At 28.8% G+C, this 18,584-nt stretch overlaps 1 protein-coding gene across 6 annotated transcripts in view; it reads right to left on the reverse strand.

The window, feature by feature from the left end:
• Window positions 1-18,262, reverse strand: part of LOC139523949 (sal-like protein 1) — a 39,351-nt gene extending 21,089 nt beyond the window's left edge. For 2 of the 6 annotated variants that reach the window (XM_071318388.1, XM_071318386.1), the window contains exons 1-3: window positions 13,841-13,905; window positions 1,364-2,194; window positions 820-1,008 (exon numbers count right to left, since the gene is read on the reverse strand). In XM_071318388.1, coding sequence (XP_071174489.1) covers window positions 820-1,008; window positions 1,364-1,928 — 754 coding nt within the window. In that variant the 5' untranslated portion in view covers window positions 1,929-2,194; window positions 13,841-13,905. Of the gene's footprint in view, window positions 1-819; window positions 1,009-1,363; window positions 2,195-13,840; window positions 13,906-17,853 lie in introns of those variants that run through there. The other 4 variants (XM_071318384.1, XM_071318385.1, XM_071318387.1 and 1 more) reach the window with 4 other exon arrangements.
• Between the last annotated feature and the right edge of the window lie 322 nt (window positions 18,263-18,584).

Here is an 18,584-nt window from a genome sequence, read left to right on the forward strand (position 1 = left end):
CTTTTGATGTTTTACCATTGGTATCTTTGGGTACCTTTACTCCTTTAAAAAAAAATGATTCATATTTTAGAGGTTTTTTTTAAATTAAACCAATATGTGGGACATTTAAGAACATGATTTAACCTTAAAAGAATTTTTTAAATAAAAAAATAATTCTTGGTTATGATACTTAAAATTGAAATCTTGTCCCATCTTGCCATGAAGTAAGAAAAAGAAAGGATATAAATTTATTACTCGTCAATTATATTTAATCATATAGTTACACAAAATACTGCCATTTACTTGTCACCTCATGCATAAATCATATTTTATGACAGACAAATTATAGGTGAAACCAGGTGTACAATAGATGCCTGGTAGAGTACACCTTAATCTGCATAAATATCATCTTTATATGTATTACAAAATTATACCTTTATTTTGGTATCATTTTCACATGAATTGTGGGATTATTTAACAATTGGATTAACCAAACTTTTCACAATTAATGTTGTTGACCACCCACAGCCGTAACAAAAGCAACAAAATCACACATTTGTTATTTTTTTCAAAAGTGGTTAAAATCTAATTTATTACCAACTTGAAAATGTCTTACATGTTATAGAGACAGTACTGCCTCGTTGGGTTCTGTGGGATCTTAAGTACAGAGATCAACACTTCCCTTTTCACCTGCCTTTTGTGTAAGTCTTCCATACATTTTTGGATTAGGTTTCTTTAAATTTTGGACCAAAAATCATGCAATAAAAAAATTAATTCATGCAAAAACTGGCAAATCTTGCCATTAAACAGTAGTGTAAAATATTATATAGTGGTACGTACATTTTGTAAGTTTGGCAAATTCTGATGGTGGACCATTGTTTGATGTTGAATTACTTCCTGGCAACGGCAAAGATGATGGCAGACTGGTTTCTGTTGATGTTGCCATGGATACAGCAGGAGGTGGTTGTGATGGTGTAGTACAAGCACTTCTAGATTCACCTGTCTTTTCTAATGGTTTCTCATCTTCACCTTTAGATTAAATTTGTATAAATATTGAAAAAATAAAATTATGTGAAAAATCAGAATAATTTTGGGTGGAAAAAAAAATCATATTTTATAATTTCAATGAATTTATGAACAACTTGTTAACTGATGTTAATTGTTCTTGTAGAAATGACTTGTATGACTGTAACATCTATAAGCTGACCTACATTACAAAACTTTTAACAAATTTCAAACCTTTAAACTTTCCAAAGCTTACACACTTAGAAGTTAGTTAAAGCAAACATATTATCTTTTGACAGAACTCAACCATATGCTACAATAAGTTGGGTATGAAATAGCACTACGGTATCAACAATTTAATGTCTATCAATCTGCATACCTTTTTCACTTTCTAAATCATCACTGTCTTCATCATCCTCATTCAAGTCTTCTCTTGATGGCAGCATTGGTAACCCCATAGGGAATGGGAAATGTCCCATGGGTAGATTAGTAGGTGGTATTCCCATCATCAGCTGTGTCTGTAACTGTTGTATCAGTTGTAACTGTAAAATCTGTTGTTGTTGTAGACTGTACAATGTACTATGAAGAACAGCAATATCATTCGGTGGCAAATTGTTATTTTCTGCAAACTGGGCCACTGCAGCTTTGGTTGCCAACAATGGTTCTAATGTCACATTGGAATCCATGTTTGGGAATCCTGGTCCGAATGGGAACATTAACTGAGACAATGTGGCATTCATGTCAGCCTCGTGTCTGACTTTTTTTGAATAATCAACATTTTGATTATGATCTTTATGCTCGTCATCGTCCTCATCATTGTCACTATGATCAGATATATCATCTTCATCATTCATCATCACATTGTTTTCATCATCATCCACATTGTCATTTACAAAATCTTCACTGATTTCATTGTTCTCCTCTTCTTCTTCAAAATGTTCCATGTTTCCTTCTCCGTCAGATCCTGCTGCGTCAGGCAGGAACGTTTGACTATTGTCTAAGTTGGATTCTCGACAGTTAGAGTCAAGTCCACTATCGGAAAAGTCCTCACTTTCACTAGCGTCAAAAAATACACAAGGTTTGTTTTTCAAACACTGTTTTTTATGTTCTATAAAGTCGGGCAGTTCAAGGAATTCTTCGCGACACTTTCCACAAACATGGGCATCAACACGGACAGGAGAGGGAGGGGAAAGGGCTGGAAGCTCAGAACCTGAAAAACACAATAAAACATATTGTTAAAATAACAGCAACGTAACCATCAATTATATCCAAACATACCTGTACTATTTGCAGTACAACCTTTTGGTTTCCAGATTATAATTATTCTGAAAAGTAAGAATTCAACCCCTATTCATAATAATAGTGCTATATGGAAAGAAAGAATTATCAATAATGTTAACATCTAACAATAAGTTTTCTCCTGCATTATAAATGTGACCATCATTAGCGATTCACAGTTTGGATACCTGAAATGGGTATATGTTATCTATAACAAGATTTCAGCTTACTTCACTTATTTAAATGTACTTTTATTTCTTCCTTAAATAAAGCCCTCACAGACCTCCAAAGATGACAAATCAAATTTTTGACAGTGTTATTATTCTGACCAATTTACAAATTTGAAATCAACTGTGAAACCACATAATAAGTTTGATGTCTGGTAGACAATGTTTGGTATAAAAACAAGCAGATGGTAACACTTTAGTCATGGGATGATTGGTACAGGTATCTTGTCTATGATATGCCTTGTTAATCTTGTTCAGGCTAATAATTGGACATAATTTTCTTGCTGAGTTTAAATTCAGCATCAAAATAGATGATCCTTATAATTTCATTCCATCTTTTATGGGTTTTTTTTAAATATCAAAGTTTTAAAATCACTAAATGTAGCTGTTTTTAATGCAATGTAATTTCAATTGTTAAAAGTGAAAATAAATCCAGATTGGTATTCCGATAAAACTTCGACTAAATTTAAAGCACATTTTAATACCATTTCTATATTTATTTTCACTTAAATATCTTTTATTTATTCAGCATAATATTATTATTTTTCAAATTAATACCCTTGTACAATATTAATCTCCGTGTTCATCTACCCTGTAAACATACTTCTGAAATTGTTTTGATTCAATTATGATCATAGATATCATAAAATACTACAAACAACACACTAGAGAACTGACAATTTAAATATTGAATATTTGTAATCTTTTTGACCATATGCCTTGACGATTCTATCATTTATTGATGAAAATGTGCAAGTTTTAATTCATTCCATATAAAACTAATAGACACCATCAACATTTGTCGACATCTGATGACTCTTTTTGATATGATCTGTGAAAATTTCATCTTCCGGGAGTGATAAAACATTCAAATGAATATGATTTTTGAAATCTCAGAACTCATTATTTGAATTTTGATTACAGAATGTGTGTGATTATAATTATAAGTTCAAAAAGTCGATATTAATACACTCTTGTCATGCAGGCCTTCGACATAATTATAACACACTTAATGTGGCAATGATGTAAAAAAAATCAAAAGGATTATCATTGTCAAGTCTGAAAGCTGTTATTAGATGTTGAAAAAATGAAGAACAGTTTGTCAAGTTATGAGAGAGAATGATAAATTGATTTCCACATGCCATATGGCCTGTCTTTGGTATATAATAGAAAAATTCTTGTTCATTGAGTTGAACATTTTGATTTCAAGTTTTCACCCTTCTTCAAAAATAATTTGGATTGGGGGGAAAATCTTTTAAGCATGAAGTTCATGATGTCATTTGCACCCTTATACTGTATATGTAACCGAATACCATTCCAAATTTTAATATTTATCAAAACTGAAAGAGTTACATCCCCTTACATTCATTGAAAAATTAAATACATAATTTAATTTGCATAGCAATTGGTTAGAACAGAGTAAAACATCAAAAGACATTTCAATGAACTAACAAATCCCTTTGTAAGTAGGGATAACAAAAGGGTGTAAAAGAATAAATATGCAATAAATTTGTGAAGTCAGACACCTTTGGACCACCTCTAATGCTAAATAATACTTGTTGATGCATAATATTATACACCTCAAAACTAAGTATATATTAGACAGGTGTTTTTGTGTCCAGGTACAAAATGTGACTCACAGATTATAAAATGAAAATGACCAGCCTTATAGAAAATTTTATATACAGTATCGAAATACATGATTAATCTATTTTCTTTTTATTTATTATGGGTTATTTTCATATCATTTTCATGTTATTTTAAAAACGATCTGATTTGTTACAGTTATCTGTTCCTGGGTGGGTTTACCATCACCAGATGTAAAACTAATAAATTTACCTTTAATTGCAAATTTGAAATTTTAATATGGAAACTTGACATTGTCAGAAGTAGGAGATTAGATGCATTTTCCCTCTGATCAAAATTTGGATAAATTACCGCATATGAAGAGATTTAAGTATAGGGCAAAAGTGTCATGGAAAAAAAATTGCTGAAATTTGTTTCTACCACCTGGTATAGCATCTCAATTTTCTCCTGCATAATATTACAATCAAGTACTCTTTTTTTGTTCCCTATGATTTGAACTATCATCATTTTTGAAGGAACTTAATTTAAACATGAAAGATGATCCTGACCAACTCCTTGGTTTTGCCTCCAAAACAACTGCAGTTGCAAAGAGTTCCACTTTTATGGAAATTGAAAAACCCAAAATCCTTCAATAAATTATTACCTCAAATTCTTTTATATTTAACACTGTATATTCATATAAGTTTTATAGAATGAGATATTTTAATGATGATATCATTGTAATTTAGTGTCAAAGTATTTCTTACTTATATTTTATGATTGGGTATACTTAACATTGGGGAAGATCATATTCTTTTCTACAGGTGCAGGAAGAGCTAATAAAATATAATTTGAGATCATCAGATCATTTTTAAAAATAAATATTATTTTTTCAAGAATTTACAATAAAACAATTTTTTGTTAAATTGAAACACAAAACGTGCCTTTGAAAGTGTCAAAAATATTAAATTACAAATTTGTATCTTCTTTTAGTACGTTTTCACTTGAATTATGAATTAAGGTTAGCAAAATAGATGTTCTTTTGTACTGCGTCAGATAATTAATTGCTGCTTAACATAGCAAACATAAAACATCCTCTCAGTTCGAGAATTTCAAGTGAAGTTATATATATCTTAAAGTTTATAGTAAAAAGAAATAAACGAAATCAAACAGATGCCTTTTTATAGTTCCCAAATGCAGGTCCTCATCTTATTAAAGGGCTCCCTCCTATCCATTTTTTGGGGAATTTTTGGATAAACTAACATATATATATTTTCCAATCATATTGTGTTGTAAAATGATGCCCTTTGTGGGTTCTTGATTAGATTTATAAAATTCTTATTCTTATTCTTATTCTATAAATCAAGCAGACAGATGTCTATTTAAAGACTTCCAAAAGCTACGTCCCCTTAAAAAAGCGCTCCCTTTTATCATTTTATTGGGTTTTAGGTAAACTTTTATCAGTTTATTTAATTAGAGACATTAATACAGATGTCAAAGCCCTCACATAATATTTAAATCTAAACCCTTGTCTTATTTTTTTTACATTTAGGTCTATATAAATATTGCATGACCGTTACAGGTGTCATGTCAAACTTAAAGAAAAGAAATGCAATGTCTCATGCACTGCCAGTAATTAAAGCTTACATATTGTGTCATACGAAATAGTAACATCTATATCACAACTAAATCTCAGGGTCAGATATAAATTTACATGATTTTTGTTGTTATTTCAATAACTGTTTTGTTTAATTTGACCTCAGGTAGGTGGAAGTCCTACCATTTACAATATATGTTGAACTACCACCCTACATGTCATAGCCGCAGTCAATGTGGTCTTTTTTTATTTCTGTACTATTAAATATCACTTACTGCACAGTTGATAGCATCTTTGGAGATAAAGATATAACTTAAGATTATAAAATTGAAAATGTTTTTTGACAGGTCAATAGAAAAATAACATTTTGTTGGCAAAATTCAATATCTTAGATAATGGAATATAATGTAAAACTACAACAGAGTTTTTAGCAGTTTTGTCTCAAGAACAGATTTTATTTCAGTTTTCCGATTTTTGAATTGATTATATGTTAATTTTTCATATCATGAAGCATGTTTTTGCATTTCATCAATAATATAATAAACATTTGGCGACAAAAAGTTGTGAAAACTTTTTTCATGTAATATAATAAATGTGCAAATAAAACAAGAATTGTTTAAGTTACATGTAGTCATAAGGAAGATACGAGAAGGTATTTAAGAGTTATTCATACATTCTTTTTTACACTGCAATTTTGCCTTCTTAAATTTCAATGAATATTTAAAAAAAAACAAAAAAAAAACACATAACTAAAACTTTGAAAAAATATTGAATAAAATTAAAAACCATCCCCAAAATAATACAATGTATTGTGCAGGGGAGAAAATCATCAAATTGATTTGTCAACTTGCTTCACACTTCCATATCTTAATTGGTTTGACAAATATAATAATTTGATCCTACTACATGTTTGTAAAGTGGGGGTAAACACCAGGTTAGCCTTAGGGGTCAACAATGTTAAAGCTCTTGTCAATAAACTATGATGGCTGAACAGTCTAGATTTCTATAACACCAAAGAGCTTGTACGACCCTTCAGTTGAGGGTCAGTTATTCCATTGGTATTGATAGCTGATAAATAGACTCTAAATAATCATTGGTATCAATATGGTTTATCTGGGAGATTCTTTGATCACTTGTAAAATCATTCACCTGATGTTGACAAATGCCACAAAACTTTGATAGCTCTGTACTACTGTACGATTGTTGACAATTTCTACTATGTTGGAAATGTAATATACATTTAGATAAACAGTTATTACCCCTTAATTTTAGATAAGATTTTTTCGTAAACCTTTTAATCAGTTAATAAATTTACTTACTAAAAATTTTAACTAATTTCTGACGTACCCTATGCACTGATAATTTCATAAATACCTAAATGCATGATTCAAATGATTAAATAGTTTAAAAATTCATATAAATATGATGCAAGATTAAAATGCAACATAATATATGATTTGTGTCAAAACGGTACTGATAGAAAGGTAAAAGTGGTTACAGTGGTATACATCAGTAAGTAAATACTTCAGATTTTACATATTCTGGATAAATCAAGAATATATAATTGCCTCCAAGATGAAAATTGAGAAAATAATTGTCAAAAACATTAAGATATGATGTAAACCATGTGTGAATTCTCTTCATAAGCCAGACTAACCACACACCTATAACATCAATTTATGACAAATTTTCAACCATTATAATGATAAGTTTAGTCTGCAGGAATCACAGATAATCATTACTAAACATGATTATTTCCAGAGTTAAACTATCATTTCCTGCTGAGAATTTATGTTTCTAGCTGTGAGTGGTGCCCCCTTTTGACAAATCACTTGATAAAATGATACATTAGGCTCAAAAGGGAAATAACTCTTTGTTTTAAAATATACTCCTATTTTCTAGAAAGTTATTTCCCTTTAATCAAATTCTTTACAATAAAATCATAAGAAAAATCCTTAAATAAAAAACCAACATTATGAAATGGTATTGCACCAAGATTTGAAAAAAAAACTATTAAAGACTAGCCTTGAACAATTCCATTTTTAAATTGTGGCCATTTCCAACAATGATACTTGATGCCTACTTGAGACAGATTTGTCAATAACTTTGAACAAAAACAATCTGGTCAAAATATCAGAAAAAATAATGAAATTCTAAATGAAAAAAGGCTGTGATGTTATCAATCAATAGTTCAATATAAAAACATTCCAACAGCACAATCCTTTTAAAATTCCAACATCCACAAAAGCAAATAAAAGCTGGATAATTGATATTTTACACAAATTGGGGGTCACAAAGTTAAATTCATCAGTGAATTATTCATTATTTAAACAATCTCTCAGGGACTGATTTGACTCATAATCATAAATTTATCAAGATCAGATAATCATCTATGAGTTAATCACATTTAAATTTAAAGTTAATAATTAAAATACTTATATTTGATTGTTTAGAACATTATGACATGAATGTCAGACCACACACTGGGTTCTGAGGTTTCTTGTATCAGTTTAGGTGTGACTAAAATCTATTTTACTGCAAATGTATGGTTATATTTATTAGAACTTTTGAAATTTATAACACAAACAGGTTAATAAAAATGACAATTTTAATACAATAAACTATATCAAAGTCTAAAAGTACTCAACAATGGGGAAGTCTGCACTAAGGATTTATTTAAAGGTTCAGACAAGAACTTTACTACAATATTTTGAAGAAAATGACCTTAGAAATTAAATGTAAAACAAACAATATGTCTTAACTATAATATACTACAGATGAAAGGGAAAAAAACTAAAATAAGTCAATAAAGGCAGAACATTTACTCATCAGCGCATTCTGTGCAAATAAAATTCCTTCCAAACCAAAAGACATTTTTGAAGTCAACAAGTACGTGGACCAATGTTCGGACCCTGAGAAAAATATGCATTGCAGAATAACTTAACGTCCCTTTAAATGAATCATGACAAGCACTGCATTTAATAATGTGCAAGATATGACAAGCTACTTGTGAGGTAGATTTTTGTTTTAAATATCATCATATTGAGATAACTGCAACAATTACTCCAAGAATCTAAGTTGTTTCATGGCAGTCTTTGAAACATAATTTCAGGAAATTAATATGGAAGCAAGGAATTTTAGTAATGACTTTGATAGCCTTGTAACAATGAAATATATGCCTATTATGATGTGGGAAGATTCCGATACGATTTTATGCATCATCATCAAATGCAACCTGTTACCAATTTTTCATCTACAGAACCTGGATCTTCAAAGATCCTGGGAATCATACAATTAGAATAATAAATGCCTGAAGCATTTATAAAATGTACAAAAGTAATCTATAGTTTGAATATGTCATAAAAAGAACTGTTAACAATATTTAAAATTTGTCAAGTGAATCTTCAACTATTAAACATTTTTAAAGTCAAAATAAATTCATAAATCAAAGAAATGAGAACCTTGAAATCTGAAATCAAACATTCCCCCCTAGCTTTTAATTGTTTACTTCCTCAAAAATCAAAGAAAATGAAAAAGTGTTATTGTCCTTCCTGTGAAACATGGCACATATGTAAAATATCTGTGGATATTGTGAAATATTAACACTTATCGTTTTATTTTGTTTAGATTAGCGAAAATCAAGCATAAGTTCTAAGGCCATTATATTAACTCTCACCCTTTGATGTTTATAAGTTACAATATGAAATTTTAATTTCTCCATAAAGCCTGTTTATGTAAGCTAAATTTACAAATAAAAGTCTGAACAAGTGTACCATATTGAATATTTTATTGTTATACACCTTAAGTTGCAATTTCATATCAATCTTACCAATTCATTTTGCCTGTTATCGATCAATTTATATTCATAATTTGATATCAAAGAAACATTTCATAATCGCTGTTTAATGAGTCATTTTGCTGAAAATTCAAATTTCATGCACATTTATTGATGCACAAACAATACAAAGTTATTGTCCCATAAAAGTTTCCAAATAATCAATTTTACATAGCTGTTGTTTCTATTGCTTTCAAATAGAGTGATGTCCCTTACGGACAGTAAGAATAAGGCAAAATTCTTTTCAGAACAAACATTCTTGCATGAAAACGGCAAGCTTGCACACATTTGTATATTAACAACTTGAAATTACAAAAGCAAATTTAAACAGTGTAAGAATTAATTTATTTTTAATGAAGTGAAAATGTAGGAATTCCATCTTTCTAATTCAATTACTATTCAATTAGTTTTCAGAGTTATCTCCCCTTCAAATAAAAGTCACAGAATTTTGTAAAATGTAGAGAATAAGTGTAACCTGTCAAAAAACACATAAATTACCTGTCAAATAAACACCTGAATTAATTTACCTGGCAAAAAATTGACAAAATTCCTGTGTTCTTTTTTCTCCTATTTCTGAATGATATTGTCACCTTGTCACTGATCAAGTTATTTCTGACAATTGAAACATTTTTGTCATTATCAGATATCTTGGGTAAACAAAAAGTCCAGATAATCTTTCAATAATAAAAATTTTCTCTGGTCTGATATTCAAGGATAAAGCTTTCTCCTTACATAATTTGAAATAAAAATTGGTATGTTACATCATGATTAATAAGAAATGTAAACTTTTGGCAATTACTTGACAAAGCCTATACCCATAGGACATACCTTTATTTTTAAAATGTTGTAAAGAAACATCAATAAAACGTAATTACAAACATTTTAATGTTTGTTTTAATATAGAAAAGAATTTCGTTGTAAACTACATGACTTTTCACAACTTTCCCATAAAATTTGAGTTTCATGTTACTGTTTTTAATTACTTTCTGATTCAATAATTCATAACTCATATTAAATTTGAATCTAATAGTATATGGAAAATATCTAATATCTTTTAATCCCTCTATGATATTTGTTGCATGCCTCAATTTGCAAAGTTTAATAAAATTTTGATTAAATTTTGTTGCATTATGTAATTTAGAATATTAAAGTTTAAATCGTGTGATATTTAATTCAATCTGTTGAATAATATATGAACATGCACTGAAGAAACGATTAGCAATTTAACTGCCTTCAGTTTGATATACCACATTATTCCTTCGCGACATTAAAATATGAGGTGAAAGAAACATGTTCATGCATATTTCCACTCATAAACTTGCATCAATATCATACATATATAATTTAATTGAAACTGTTGACAAAAGCATTTAGGGAGAAATATTCAAAATGCCATCGATCCTTCTGCTTGACTTATTTATGACGATTAGTGATAAACCTATTCAATATTTTCACCTGGTCGTCCCTTTCGTTCCTAGTTACATTTTCCTAATAAATTGCCAATACTTAAAATATACCAATATATATCATTCATGTTTCTATAATACATATCTCAAGCTTTGCAAAATTAATCTCACTATTGTTGGCCACAAAGGGTTCCTGGTGTGGGTATTTGTCTCCTTCATCTAGGTGCACCACTTAATCGCTTGCCATATAAATTATTATAGTCTTTGTTGAAATGTCAAGCTTTCAGAAATGTTTGAACTTTTACAAAAATATATCTAAAATGTACTTGAAGTTTTCATAGATACAAAAATATGCGTCTTAAATTAATCCCGTATGACAAATTTTAAAAGTATTTTTGAAAGATATTTAAAAAAAGCAAAAACAATTTAAGAGTTAATTCCCCTTATCAAAGGCCAATGCACTGTAAATTGGATGTATCAAAGATTATCATTTGAATAAAATGCTTAAGATAAATTCAAACTAACCAATGAACAAGATCCTACGTCAATGACTTGAGGATGCATTTGAAGGGGCACAGCACCTGCAGATGGGTTACCCGTTACATCGTCTTGTGAGGTTGAGACAGAGAGTTATCATGGAAATCTTAAAATTAAATTGATTTGAGAAATTATCCCTGTAATAATAGCAAACTTTGATGCAATTATTATTTGATGGGTATGATAACATTGTAATGGAATTTTAATTTATTTAAATGACACATTTGACCATTGTCCACTGTGACAAGTTTTTAATGTCCAGATTTCAATGCCAACATTAATTTATAATCCCAGTTATTTTCTCCCACAATAATTTCTCTTCTTTTCAATTTATTGTGTAGAATATTATGCAATTTTTTTTCACAATGTTAGTACAGAGCATAAATTATGTTTCTTACAATTAAGCAGGAAGTCTTCCATTCTCTAATTTGACAAAGGTGATGTTTTTGGCTATTATATTCAAAATATCTCATGTCCATTTTAATGACCATTTTTATATAAAAGCAATATGGACAGAATCCCTACAGAGAAATAATTTAAGATGTCATAGATGTGTGCTAATTCCACCATAAACCATTGTGTCCAGGCAATTTCTATAGATGACCACCTATATGCTGTTGTAATAATTCTTTTTTATCCCTGGGGCCTAAACTAAGGTAAACATTAAAAATTTTATATCTCATTTAATTTGTTTTACATAAATATTTGGTATTTCAAAGGAATTTAGATAACCACCTTTATTATTCAAGAAAAATTAAAATAATTCTGGATAAGAGGATTTTAGAATACTTTTGTCTTTGTAATGTACCTACAATTGAAACTTTTTCATGGAAGGAATTTAAAGGTTATAATCTCATTCTTGAAAATTTGCTAAACTAACAAAATTAACTGCTTTCATTCAAGATTTTTAAACTACTACATGAGGAAGGAATGAATTTCTTAATCAGTCATGTATGCAAAAAATGATAATGTTGAAGCATGGCTCCTTGATGAACCCCCAATTATTTGGACTTTAAAAATTGATAATAGATGTCAAAATTGAAATTGTTGAACCTTATTATTTTTTGGCCATCCTTTTCTATTGAAACTGATGAATCATGGTCATTTTATATATCCAATTTTTAAATAACACCTACATTTTAACCATGTTAACTGGTCATTTATTGTCTGTGAAGGCATTAAACAAGAAATATGAATCATTTGAAATGATATTTTAAAGAGACATTAATTATTTTACCCAGGGTGGACATAGGTCACTGTGGTCTGTCATGAAGGTGTGTCAATGTGGCCACACAGATGATTTTAAACATGTTCAATGTCATTTAAAACAGATTTTTGGGAATGGGTTCCTTTCATTCAATGAATCATGAAACATAATTGAGCAGGAAAAGGTCAGCACTTCCCATTTATTCTTTAACTGTAGCCCCCACAATTGACATAAATAAATAAAAATATTTTAATTATTTACTTTAAATGAAATTTACGTAAACAGAAAAATCTCATTTAATAAAAAGTTTCAATAGAAAAATTGATGCTTCAATGAAAAGAATAAAATATAGTTAGTCATTGCTTAAAGAAGATCAGTTTCTGAATATTTGTCAATTATTGGTCTGTTTTTACAGCATGTGTGTAAAGAAATCAAGTTTTGTGGAAGGGGGAGTATAAATGTCGCCCAAAACAATTGATTCTGCTAAATTAAGTTTTCAAGGTAAATGTTTTCTTATTTGAAGACACACTGTTCATGTTAAATCATTGGCAACTAAAGCAGATATATATCAAGCTGAGACAGAAAGATGGTTAAGAGCATTAAAAGAGCTATACAAAGAATGAATGAATACATCTAAAATTGTGAATGAAAAAAAGAATTGATATTTAAACATTTCCAAAAAAAAAAAAAAAAACGTAATCTGAGATGTGTACATGTATCTTTTTGAAAGGATATATTATATTATATATATAAATAGCAATTAATGAATTAAAACTTAAAAATTACATTTAATATTGGTTTATCCATTTAGCATCTTGTTCACTGATAAATTGCCATTGATACAAATGAAGATATTAAACAAACCAACAAATTTTTTAAACAATTATCAAATAGCAATAAATTAAATGTGGTGAAAAAAGTTAAAACCAACAAAATCCAATAACAATCAAACCATTAAAGTGTTAATTTCAAAGTTTTTAAATTTCTCTATCAATCATTTAAATGAATATATGCAGACAAATTCAGTTGATTAATTTTTTCAATCCATGCTATTGAAAATGTACTTAACATCATATCTTATCGCTCAGACATAACTCATGAGCAAACAAAAGTTAAAATGTTAACCCAAATGCAAAAGTTATTTTATTTTGGTGAATATCAATATTGTCAGCATAAATCAAAACTTATAAAAACATAAGTTACCCAGCGACCATCAGCCTGTTTCTAGACACAAGGATACCTGCAAAAGTTTATGCCTTTTCTCTGGCCTGTCAATGAAAAAGTAGCAAATTATTAATTTCTGTCTGGAAATCACTCCAGCTGCTTCAAAGTAAATGATTTCAAAGGGGAATTAGTTATACTTTGCTAATATGGACTTAATTGTTTTTGTGTTATTGTATTTTAGTTATTGTATAAAATACCAACTGGTATCATAACTTCAAATAAACAAAAAGTTTGAAAATCTACAAGAATCAACATACACCCATATGTCGTTAAGAATCAAAATCATTGACATTTTCCAGTTTAATATCCTGTCAAAAAAATATTTTTCTCAGACTATAAAGCACACTTTAGTCCTATAAAATTTACTTATAAATTGTCAAATTAAGATTATCTAGTACATTTTATCTCAGATTTGAGTAATTACTGACAAATTTGATTGGGAACACCATGCAAAACTTGACAGTTTCAATTGAGTGCCATTCAAACAATTTCTTAACTTCCAAGATTTTGCAAAAAAAAAAAAAACAGCAGAAAAATAAAACTTGCATGAAAAAATGGTGTAATAAATATGGCAAGTACAAATTAATTCTAAAAGAAACATGTGCAACAAAAAAAGCTACTCAACTTGAAATCAATCAATACCCAGATAGTTTTGCTATACCTTCATTTTTCTATTTCTATTTTCATACTTAAAACACTGGGCCTTTAAGATATAATCTTCAATAGTTATATTTTTCTATTAAAGTGGCTACCTAAGCTGTGATACATGCAAACTTAGTAAGAAAACACTCTCTATTTACTTACAAATTAACCCTATCAAAAACTCTTTTAAACATCATAGTATTACAAACTACATACAAATTGTCTAATTTGTATCCATTACGATATAGGTAATATCAACAGTACTTGCTTGGATAACTTTCTACTTTTATCACTAGTTGTCCCGATACTTATAAACATATACAGAATGTCATAAGACAAAATATTTTGGCAGATAAAATTATGTACATTAATGTCGACTTCTTCATCAGCTTGTTCCTAGTGATCTTAAGATTTGTTTACATAAATTTTCATAAACGGATGCCTTGCCCAAAATTTTTGCTCCATGAGCTGTTAATTGGAGTTTGTTTCAATTTGTCAAAAATGTGATATTGCAATTTTCCATTAAAGTTTTGATATCAACCTTGTAATGCTTTTAATCTTAGATTACAACACTTCCTTTGTAAACTTTTATACAATGTCCTCTCTTTAATTCTTTCCCTTCAAACACATATATAACTTCAAATATTTATTTAATGGGATGAAGTCTATACTTCTTGGTATCATCTCCAAAAAATCAAACATCATTCCAAGATTTTATAGGATGAATTTCAAAATATAGCAACTAAAATTTTATTTCCCCAAGTCATAACATGTATATACTGTGTGGGATACTTATAGTCAATGAGGCAATAATGATCTCATGTTTTCTAAATCCCAACACTAATTTTCACCCCTTTTTCTGCTGGCGTCTTTGTTTGTAAAATGCAACAGAAATGAAATCATTACTCGTCTGTGAAGCACTAAATTCACTTGGCAATGATTCTGCACTTTAAGACTTTAAATAAATTAAACTTCAATTTTAAATTGAACAAAACCTAATTGGAGTTAAAATTTAACTAGATTTCCAGACATTTGAAGTCCATTGAAGAAGCAAAGACAGGTGAATCTGACTTTTGAAAAATTATTTATTTACGCTAAGATGATATGAAAAATGATAATTGCATCATTATTTGTGACATAAGTATTTATTCTTTTTTTCCCTGCATGTTTTGAATTTCATTCTTCCCATTTCTTTTAAACAAATATGTGATTAAAAAAACAAAGAAAGTCAAAGTGACATTTATCATTTCAATAAATTTTCATACTTATCTTCATAAGATATCTTTACAATTTGTACATTTATTATTTTGAACCATAACAGCTGATTTAAAATAACAAATATTTTTATTTTAAGAATGCAGATAATATCAGCATACAAAAAAAAATATCTATTTGTTTGAGTCATGATGCCAACATTTTTGTTATGATTTTCTTAACAAACTCAGAACTGCCAATTTAGCAAATGTTGCTAAATAGTCTGTCAAAATTTTTCTGAAAATCATCAGCTAAACAGCTGTTTGTATAGTTTCTTTCTGTCTAAAATGTCAATTTCGCATATCTATCATTTCATATCTGACTGCCCATCTCAATATCTATCTTAGCTTGTCATCTATTTCTAACAAAATTGGTTTGAAAACTTGTTAATATCCAACTTCCATTATCAAAAGTATAAAATAACAATTGACTCCAATTCCAACCTTACCAATTACCAAAAAAATATTTCAGATTCAATCACTTAAATTTTCTTGCACACATAGTAAATAAATAATGACAATGTTCATGATTTTGAATAATTGTGTGGACAAAAGTATGACATTGTTATCTTTGTATTAAAATTGGCAACAATGTTACACTGCTCAATGCAAATATGATAAAAATCAAAACAATAAAAATATAAATATTTGTCAATTTCATTTTATTTCATGAAATTGACAATTTCTAAAGATCATGTACATTGTACATTTCACAAGTATGAGATCAATTACAATGTAAATATCATCTAGATGATAATTATATCTAATTATTTTGTATAGATAACATGATCCTCAGGGCCTTTTCTCACATTTTTTATCCCCCCTTTCAGAACTGTAGATACAGAAATAATCAAAAAGAATTTGTTGGATTTGCTTGTTTGACATGCTTCCCTTTGGGTAAATTACACCCTTATCTGAAAATTGTCAATTACTACATGAAATATATAACTAAATGAAATAAATAGCAATTTCCTTGATCCAGGTAGCAACCCTGAGTGTGTCGTCACTGAGAAAAACTCCACAATTTCTTAAGAAGAGGCATTAAATAGTCTTATCAATTTTCCCTTTCAATACAAAGTTATCAAATTTTCTTAGTTTTCTTTAGAAATATTACATACCTAGCGGATATTGATATGAATTAGTTTATGATTTATAATAATCTTAAGGACCCATTTGTTTAAATTTCTAATACTTCTCACCCTGTTTACAACATGATTCCTTCATCCTTAAGTCCACGAAAAGAGGACTCAAAATTTTATTTAAGCACTGGGACGATCTTTTTATTATTTCATAAATCTTGCAATCTTTTACAAAAGGTTTTTAATATTTCAGGTGTTCTGTATTAAGCTAGATCAATATTGTACCTTTTTTATACAGGTTCAATACTAGCAAACTTACTCCTTTTTTATGTCTAGGTTTTGAAGTAATTATAAATACGACGTTCATATCAAACAGATGAAAAGCAAAATTGTGCATGATTTGCTTAATTTCTTATCAAATGAAAAGAAAATCTTAATATTTGTACCTAATATCAAATGTTTGTATATGCTACATTAAACGAGACACTGTATCAATAAATATTAATATTCCTTTTATCAACAATTGCTTTATAAATTTGTATAATTCTATAAAGAGATTAATGCATTCCCATGTATAACAGTTACCTAAGCATGCCTAGTCAATAGTAAATATTAAGTGAAAGTACGAAATATATTTCAATCAAATATTAAATAAACATTGTCCCGTCATCTTAAGATTCAAAGAGGGTTTTTTTAAATCTAAAATCTCCGTAATTTTTTTCTTCCGTACTTGTCAAATATAACTTATGCATGAAACCTTATATATACACTCCTGTTAAAATAATTATTGTAATAATACTGATAATCATTAGCCACAATTAATTAAGTTTAGCACCTTTAATTAAGAAATAACAAAATACTACTTTACCGTTCGCTGAGCTCTCGATGAATGTAGTCTGTTAATCCCCACGTGCTAAGACCAAGTCGGGTGTAAATTTCGCGGACTTTTTAAAATAGGTAAACAAGCCGCAATAAAGGAGTATTTGTAAATAAAGAAAAACTAAATGTAATACATTACCGTTCGCCTGCTTGCTTCCAAATGAAATTAAATTATTGACCCAAGTTGAATTTAAACCTCCCTAAGGAATCTGGATGAAATGTAATCACTCCGATCACCTGTCATTTGAAACAAGTTGTGTATTCCGTCTTTTCTCGTGTGTATTCCCTTTTTATCAATGAACTTACCATTCTGGATTAAGGAGGCAATTTCAGATTCCGTTTCGATATGTCTCGGCTTTGTCTGTTTACGCCGTGACATTCTTTAAGAAAAGTAAGAAACAAATGACAAAGTTTCTCTAGTTATTTTTCTGATTACTGCATCTCATTTGCGCATGTCAGAAAATATGATTATCGATACATTGAAGATTATGATAATAAAATAGAAACAACGTTTTTGATTGGTTTTGAAATAAAGAGATTCGGGAACATGAGATGAGTAAATCAGTAAAATGTAATAGCTGAGTGACTTTCAATGCGCAGGTTCTTCGTTATAACGTCTGATGATTGTTTAAATAAACAAATGGTATATTGGACATTATTTAAAATCTACAATTATATAATAATTTAAATATATTTAAGTAAGTAAACAAACAAAAGAAATTACATGCGATAGTATGATAAATTTGTATAATTAAAACCTTTAGGCATTTTCATAGCGACAATCATATTAGCGGAATTGTCGTTACAAAATAAATGATATTTATATATAAATATTATTCTAACTATAAATGGTTTAAATTATGTAATTTT

This window comes from Mytilus edulis, chromosome 5, assembly GCF_963676685.1.
Source record: "Mytilus edulis chromosome 5, xbMytEdul2.2, whole genome shotgun sequence".
Classification (NCBI taxonomy): domain Eukaryota; kingdom Metazoa; phylum Mollusca; class Bivalvia; order Mytilida; family Mytilidae; genus Mytilus; species Mytilus edulis.